The 8791-nt window shown below is 42.6% G+C and overlaps 1 protein-coding gene across 1 annotated transcript; it reads right to left on the bottom strand.

The window, feature by feature from the left end:
* Nucleotides 1-1481: 1481 nt before the first annotated feature.
* Nucleotides 1482-8329, bottom strand: LOC123396626 (phospholipid:diacylglycerol acyltransferase 1). Its single transcript, XM_045091511.1, has 6 exons — nucleotides 7598-8329; nucleotides 5566-5788; nucleotides 5178-5461; nucleotides 3791-4118; nucleotides 2491-2756; nucleotides 1482-2164 (listed from the first exon to the last, which is right to left on the bottom strand). Exons 1-6 carry the CDS (start codon nucleotides 8089-8091, stop codon nucleotides 1681-1683), a joined length of 2079 nt encoding a protein of 692 aa, XP_044947446.1. The 5' UTR covers nucleotides 8092-8329; the 3' UTR covers nucleotides 1482-1680.
* Nucleotides 8330-8791: the final 462 nt, after the last annotated feature.

Here is an 8791-nt window from a genome sequence, read left to right as displayed (position 1 = left end):
TCAGTGTAACAGTGACCACACGATGTTCTACAGACACTCTGATCGGAAAATCACCATTCTTGTTGTTTATGTAGATGACATTATTATCGTTGGAGATGATAAGGAGGAAATGGAGAGATTAAAGGGTTGTATGAACAAGGAGTTTGAGGTAAATGATTTGGGCAACCTAAAATACTTCCTTGGCATTGAAGTGGCTCGGACAGAGAAGGGAATCTCTATGTACCAACGAAAATATGCCTTGGATCTCTTGAGTGACATGGGCATGATGGGATGTCGTGTTGCCCCTACTCTAATTGAACAAAATCATCAAGTGACAACACAATTAGGATATCTAGTGAATAAGGAAGATTATCACAAATTGGTTGGGAGGTTATTGTACTTGTGTCATACCAGGCCTGACATTACGTATGTTGTGGGGGTGGTAAGCAGATACATGCACTAACCAAGGAGTGGGCATCTTGGTATTGTGCACAGAATCCTGAGATACTTGAAAGGGACTCCGGGTAAAGGGTTGTGGTTTGGGAAGAGTGGACACCTTGAGGTGGATGGCTATAGTGACTCTAACTCGGCTAGTTGTCAAGATGATAAAAGATCAACTTTTGGCTATTGTGTGTTTGTGGAAGGAAATTTGATGTCATGGAAAAGCAAGAAACAACCTGTTGTATCTAGATCAACAGCAGAAGCTGAGTATAGAGATTTATCTCAAGGGTTGTGTGAGATGCTCTCGGTGAAGTATGTACTGAGTGAGTTGAAATTTCTAAGGAGGCCCTTGAAGGTGTGGTGTGACAATCAGTCCGCTATAGCCATTGCTAATAATCTAGTTTAACATGACATGACAAAACATGTGGAAATTGATCGCTTCTTTATTAAGGAGAAATTTGATGTTGGGATCATTAGTCTTACTCATGTCAGCTCTGGACAGCAGTTTGCAGATTGCTTGACAAAGGGACTGAAAATAAAGGACTGTAACTTAGCATGTGACAAGATGAAAATGCTAAATATCTACCATCCATCTTGAGGGAAGTGTTGAATCGGTATGGGCTATCTGGTCCATCTCACTTAAGCCCACAAGGCCCAGCCCTTGAGATGACCTGAAGGAGGTGTTCCCGGTCCTCCTGAGTGACCCAGCCGCCACAGATCCACAACACTACACGCGTGGCTTGTCCCATCTGGAGGTAGTCCTCTCCCCCTCCTGTTTCTACATTAACAGAGATTGTATAATTTCAAATAATAAAAGGGGGTGGCCCTTCATATAGCCATAGTTCTACTAGAGTGGAGTACAAGAGAATAAAGGTAAGAAGAATATTATTAGTAATCATATCTTAGTCAATTGGATTTCAAACAGAAAAAGGCCATGCCTTCATGAACAAATGGATGTTATAGCCGACAAACATGTAAATGAATTGCAAAATATTTCTCATCATCACGAAGGAACCTACAGAAGTATAACAAATGAATGTTACAAGTGATGAAGAAGCAAATGAATTGCACAATATTTATCATCAAACAAAGGAACCTACAAAAGTATCACAGCTTGCATCTATACATTTTAATATACACCGCGGTTTCACAATAACGCCAGTGCCAGAGCAAAAACCATTACATTATCAAATCAAAATAATAGGATTCGACCAGAGTAAAATTTGCTTCATCGCCACGAATCACATGATTTCCTACTAACTACAATTTCAGCTTTATCTTCTCGGACCATTTGAATATATCAGAATACACCTGATCACCACCAATTTCCTCACCGGTTGCCCCAGCAGCAATCCTGATAATATCCTCCATTAAAGCAAAGTTCCCCATAATATCAACATGGGCACCACTCTGTGTGCCCCTGCCTTCGAGGAGATTCGAGGGTGGAGAATGATTATACTCTCTCACGTAAGTCTTGCTGCCAGCAGGGTTGAAGCGAGTTTTTCCACGCCATGCTTTGGCACACATATACCCTGAACTAAGAACTGGAACAGTCTCGTCACCATTCGACATGTAAACACCACCTTTCAAGCAGCTATTCTCATCCCCACCCTCAGCTGAGGCATCTATCTGAAAGGGTATATAGCACTCTGCCTGTGGGGATAATTTATAGACATATGCTCTTTCGGTAGGAATGCCTACTCCATACATTGAAAATATTTCCATTTTAGGTGCATTTGGTAGTCTGCAAATGAGAAGGATGTAAGATAGCATTCATAAACCAAAATAATAATAATAATACATAAACCAAAATAATACTCCCTCCGTCCCAAATTACTTGTCTTAGATTTATCTAGATACGGATGTATCTAACACTAAAACATGTCTAGATACATCCATATCTAGACAAATTTAAGACAAGTAATTTAGGACGGAGGGAGTAATACACATGATTTGGTAGTATGCATGATCGCCATGCAGCAGATTTATTTTACAGAACATGTTTCCTTGAAAAACAAATCTAATGTAGGTCACTGCAATAAAATCAGAATGCTGGCAAAAGGTTCTTACTTTGTCTCCAAGGGGTTTGACCAATACTTGTAGTGGCCATATTTTGGATCATCCAAGTTATCAGCAATTCCATACGAAAAATGAACACTACCACGTTGCATCATCCTTGGAGCGACAAAGTTAAAAAGATCTATGATAGAGCTTGCGGTGTATGCTTTGTACTCTGAAACTGCCTTTATTCCACCCCACCCTAATTCCTGATACTCTGTCCAGACATCCCGGCATGATGTATTTGAATGGGCAAGATTATTACCTTTGACAGCATCCTGAAATGACAATAATAAGTTCTCTCTCCAACATCGAGAGTATACCACAAGGTGCTCACAGCTCAATTTCCAGATAACTACACAGTGCAACTAAACATATCACTCTATCTTGCATCAAGACTCAAGAGTACACCAGAAGGTGCTCACAGCTCACCTTGAAGCAAATAACTCATTGTACATATATACTCCCCCCGTCCCATAATATAAGACGTTTTTGCATGCTAACATAGCTTGCAAGAACGTCTTATATTATGGGACAGAGGGAGTAATATGTAGCAAGACAGCTAAATATATCACACTATCTTTTATAAAAAGGCAAATCAAGAGCTTCATGTGGTGAACTGGAAGGCTTAAACTGGAGCAAATTCCTAGACAAACAGTTACTTGCTCAGGAATCAGAACTGAACCAGCTACAATTCAAGCCAACAATGTAGATCACAATGCAATGCAAAATGACGAGTGTTGCATACGAGTTTCGCTGAAACAATGAACGAGCTACAGTTTGAACCAACAATGTTCGATTATAATGTGATATAAAATTGTCATTGTCAAATAAAAGAGTTCCACTGGAAGAATTGATGAAGGAGTTTAACAAAATAACAGTGCAACTAACAAACTGAATACATATCAGATCAAAGATTTCTGGAATAAGAATAAAGGCACTGACAAGTACTCCCTCCGTTCAGAAATAATTGAAGTTTTAGAATTGTCCTAAGTCAAACTTCATTAAGTTAGACTGAGTATATATATAAATATATCAACATCTACAAAACCAAATTTACTGAACTAGATTCTTTCTGAAATATATTTTCGTAATATACATATTTAAAATTGTAGATCTTTGCAGATTTTCCTGTAGACTTGGTCAATCTTAGAAAAGTTTGACTTAGAAACATCCTAAAACTTCAATTATTTTCAGACGGAGGGAGTGGCTAAAGACAATACCACAGACCTAGGAAAATAGTGATTTGCATGTATGATGGCCTTAAGTAAATAGAAGCTGGTATGCTTATGTTATGCTTCTGAATACTCACACGGAATTCTATCTGCTCAATATTTGAAGCAGCAGCTTCCGCTATATCTTTTCCAAAAGATACCATTCTTCCAAAGTTCACAGGCTCTGGATGAACTTCGACAGGTTCTCCATGAACATCCTTAGAAACCTCTGAATCATTGGTCTTCTGCTTCTTGGATTTACACTCAAAACCATCTTCTGGAGACCAATCTAAACCTCCCCAAATAGTGTCACCACCTTTAGGGAGCATTGACATTGTTGAATCCCATGTACGGGTCATTCGCATCAAGTGGCGCAAGGTCTGAAGTCCAAGAAAATCAGAGTCCAGCATTTCTGGTGCAATAGCTCTGTACATGAATGACATAATATTAAAGGAGGGATAAATTTCTGTTAATCAAATAAGGAAAAGAACGGCAGGATACTACACCACCCACGGCAACAAATTTATGTTTCAAGCGAAATGAGCAAAGTATATACTCAAAACAGTAACCATTTACAGTTCTAAAAATGAACAACGGCCATGCTAATACCTTACATGGTCCATCTAACAAAGTAGATTAATCCAGCAAGGTTACATAAACTTGGAACTTGTATCTTGTTTGCAACAGAATACCTTATGCATGATAGTGTTGTGTGAGTAACAAACGACCATTAGATGTTTGATGATAGGAGATTCATACTTGGGATCATGCCATTAGACTGGCGTAACAATGAACAACATAATACAACCTATACCTCAGATATTTGTATTAGTATGGTTGTAAAGAACATGGCAAGGGTTCTGCAAATACAAAACCATCTTAACAGATGAATGGCACCACCAACAGAGAAATACCTAGACATGTGCCGCGTTATTATTTTAATTGCTTAGAATAATTGATAAGGATACAAACAAAACAAAGAATTGCTTAGACTGCTTACAATTATAACATGGGTGTAATCATCAGTTTAGACGCTATCAACTACCCAGCCTCAAAACAACTGAAACGACCAATACCAGCAGGTACTTCTCCGTTGTGAAAAAATAAGTCAGAAGAATCATGTTTTCTTGAAATTCACCTCAAAAGGTATGAAAAGGGGAACCACTGTTATCAGATAGTACACAAATGATTTTATGTAATGCAACTTCACACTTCTAAACTAGATCAAGTACTTCCTGGACCTATTGCGCTTATCACAGAACACAGGTTAATCACTATGGTCATATCATACTATAGGTGTAACCATGCAGTCGCGACTTCAACAATGACTTACAATCATTTATTACCATAGTTATCGATTAGCTATGCGGGAGTAAGACGTGAGAAATAGAACTATAGAGCTAGATGACTTGATGTCCTCGCCACTACAGGTTAAAGCACTCACACAGTATCCTGTGGGCTACAAACTTTTATAACTTGAATTACCTAGCAACAGCAACATCTTTGGCTTCAGATGAGAAAAGCCCAGCAACAGCCTTTGGAACTCCTAAGAAAGGCCCACCAATGTTTGCTACAGCTTTGATGTGCTTTGCACACCAATCAGGACCACCACCACCACCCATGGGAGAAGGTGCCTCTACCCACTTCATAAAATGAAGAAAATAGAGAACTCCCATGGAATGTGGGATCACCACCGCCCTATTTCCACCATTAGTCGCTACCAAGAGCTCAATGTTACTCTTTATTCTGCTCAATGTTTGATCACGGGTCTGCAGATGGTGATTTAAATTAGAAACATGACAGAGCATCCTATATCAATAGCATTCACATAACAAAGAAAATATAGCTAATGATGCTGGACTCTATGTCATACCTCGGTGTTCTGGAATGATAACCTCCAATCATAAGCAGCCATGTACATGTTCTTTTCTTCATATCCAATCCGAGCTAAATTGGCAATCAGGACTGCCCAAACAAAATAGCCAGGGACAAAATAGTCAGCTGCGACAAGGCCTGTGACCGGCCTAACTCTTATTCCTGGTTTATCTAATCCAGTTTCATTGTCCAATGACATATGTTCAACCCAGCATAAAGGCCTGAAAAATGTTTCAAGAGGATTAAAGAGATTGCAAGCAGAAGCAGGTCTGTGATACTGCACAACTAAAACCAAAAGAATGCTCTAGCAAAATGAAGGAGACTAGTACAATAACCAACTTAGAGTATATGATAAGTAAGCTTTGATGACTGCAGGCAAAACATAAGAGCACCTATTCTAGGCAAAAGCTCCTTCAGTAGACAGAGTTGGAAAAAATAAAATTATAAACTAAAAATCAAAAAGCAACAAACTCTGTAACATGTAGCCTTAGCAGTAGTGACTGTAATACAGCATCAAATTAAGTAAAACTAACTCTCGGGTCAATCCATGTTACAGCGGGTATAGCATCTAGCTTTGCATGGATGTTTCAGTTTCAAGACTAAAGCTATGTCATAAGAGATTTAAGACTCTGCTTCTATTTGTAAAATATCAACTTCATTCTTGGTAACAGGGTTCAGGATATTAAATTTGTTGAGACTGTAACGTTTTAATGCAGGTATTTACGACAAAGTACATACAATGCCACATACCATGTAACAGTTAATTCCACAAGAAATTGTTAGAGTGCTGAACTTTTAAGGTCATATATAGCACGATACACAAGCCCATGAACGAGATTTCTAATTTCCGAAGGGAATGCAGGAATCGAATTTGAACTAAGAGACGAAACACTAAATACATTAATTATTTTTCCAGCACATACATTTTAGGATAAAATTAGGCTTTTCTCTAAACAAAATATTTCACTGTAAAATCTGAAGTTTTGCAAACAAGCAGAGTACCAAGATTATCACCCCCTGCCAAGATGTGACTGTAAATAAAGGCAGTTACTTCAATGCAAAGTTAGTGATATAGATTTCCTACATACTGGATAGCTCAACAACACAAGGCTTAGAAGGAATAGCAGGTATGCTGTTCAGGGATCACGTTATTACTCTCACCAGAAAGTAGGCAACATCGACCTTTCCAGAAAATCAATATTTAAATAATAAATAATGGAACAGTCAGATGAAAACCAGACCACTCTGTAAAAATCTACAAGGCATCCCGTGACTACATTAAAAGCTTTGTTTAACTCAGATTGCAATTTCTTCTAGAGGACCTGAACAGCCATAATCTAGAATGGTGCATTTCTCTTGTACAAGAATTTCCCTATATCAACGTTCCCTCATAGCGCCTGTGGGGGACACAATGTTGCCTAGTTTTACAACATGCACACTCCATGCAGCTCTCCAAGTCGCCTCTTGCCCACTCAAATCCTGCTCCCACGCTAGCAACAAAAACCAGCATTTCAAGGCAGCTCAAAGTGATTGTCACACCCAACATGTCATGTGAATACCCTAATAAGTACTTACGCAGTTAAACAGTACAAAACTAGCTTAAGAAACACAGTTAATCCTTCCATGGCACCTAAATCCTAGTTCTTGTCTGAGCGCCTTGCCACTGAAGAACAATACGCCCTAACCCAGACTTCAGAAGATCTGGAACAAACCTCTAGTCCTACAACTGAGATACATCAGTAAGATAAAAAAAATATAAAATATCTGCAGAAAGGGCGTTGGAGAACATGAGGGATTGACAGCCTATGGGAATCAGACTACTGTCCTGAAGTCCTAACTCTGCCAAAACAATTCCCAAAAGCTCGGCAAACAACAAAGCAAACCAAAAAGAATAACATGGGACTCGATCTATTAAAGGATCCTAGCGTAGATTACTAAAGCCGCCCTAACGAGTAACGACCAAACAAAGCAGACACTTAACGGACACGGGACGGATGCGAATGCAACACCTAACAGGTAAAGAAAGCGACCTCTTGTACACGTCGCCGAATGTGCCGCCCCAGAGGCGCTTCCGGAAGAGCCCCTCGGCGCAGTGGTGGCCCTCCCAGAGCTCGAGGCCTCCCGTGACGATCCCCGGCACGAAGATGACGGGGTGCTTGGCCTGCAGCCCCTCCTTCTGCAGCTTGACCCCGGGCGGGTCCGGTAGCGGGCCGGTGATGGCCTCCGTGACGTACTGCGGGAAGGAGGCCGGCATGGCGTTGTAGAGGAAGAGCAGCAGCCACCAGGAGGAGCAGACGCAGCCCACGAGCCAGCAGCAGCTGTCGACGCACGACCACTTGGCCTTGGCCCGCCTCCCGGCCTCCTTGGACGGCGGCCCGGAGGCGGACGAGGACGGCTGCTCCTCCGCCGGCTTCTTCCCATTGCCCTTGTCCTTGTCCTTGTCGTCGTGGTCGGAGCCATTGCTGTCGTCGCCCGGCGAGGGCGGCGGCGGCTGCTGCTGCTTCCGCCTCCGGAGGAGCGACATGGCGCGCGCGGGCGGGCGGGCGAATGGGATCGGCGGGCGGGGCGGGGCTACCTGCGCGGGCGCACTCGCATCGCCGGCGGCGGCCCGCGAAACCCTAGGCGCCGGCCGGGCCCAAGGAGGCGGAGGGAGCGAGGTCGGGAGGTGCGGGGGCGGGGCGGGGGCGGGGGCGTGGCGGGGCTAGCGTTTGTGAGGTCGGGAGAGAGGGAGGAGGCTCGAGGCCGTAGGCGACCGTCGCACCGCACCGGAGCGATCGCTCGCTCCCCTGCGCCCGATGTACGTGCGCCGAGCTGGCCACGGGTGGCTGCCAGCCTGGGCCCGGTGGCACGGGACGGGTCTGTGGTTCTGGTTCGTGAAGACGCGGTGCGGGTGCGGGTGAGAGGTGGTGGGGGCGGAGCTCTCCTGCCTCTATTGATTGGAACCCGTGTGGGGCCCAGGGGTAGCGGTCAAGGACGGTGAAGTGGGGCCGGCGTAGCTTGCAGATAGTAATGGCGATCCAGCCAGAGCACAACCTCGCCAAAACGTGATTTTTCTTTGGTTTTTTTACGGTGGTTGGCACGGTTTTTCCATTACTGTTGCAGGTGCAGAGCACGATCCATTCTTCTCATGCAATAATGGACTTAAAATAATTTAAATTCCTATTCTCATGCAATAATGCACTTAAAATAATTTGAATTCCTTTGAATATACTCCTCCGTCCAGA

Source organism: Hordeum vulgare, chromosome 5H (assembly GCF_904849725.1).
Source record: "Hordeum vulgare subsp. vulgare chromosome 5H, MorexV3_pseudomolecules_assembly, whole genome shotgun sequence".
Lineage (NCBI taxonomy): Eukaryota > Viridiplantae > Streptophyta > Magnoliopsida > Poales > Poaceae > Hordeum > Hordeum vulgare.
The sequence above is the reverse complement of the archived record's forward strand: the minus strand, read 5'-3'. Positions and strand labels throughout refer to the sequence as shown.

What these genes read in the sequence shown, in the direction of transcription:
- LOC123396626 (XM_045091511.1), bottom strand. Translation starts at nt 8,091, where the DNA reads ATGTCGCTCCTCCGGAGGCGGAAGCAGCAGCAGCCGCCGCCGCCCTCG. An exon ending in TTCGGCGACGTGTACAAGAG is followed by an intron (nt 5,789 to 7,597) that starts GTCGCTTTCTTT and finishes AACATTTTTCAG; the next exon opens with GCCTTTATGCTGGGTTGAAC. An exon ending in AAAGATGTTGCTGTTGCTAG is followed by an intron (nt 4,119 to 5,177) that starts GTAATTCAAGTT and finishes ATTCATGTACAG; the next exon opens with AGCTATTGCACCAGAAATGC.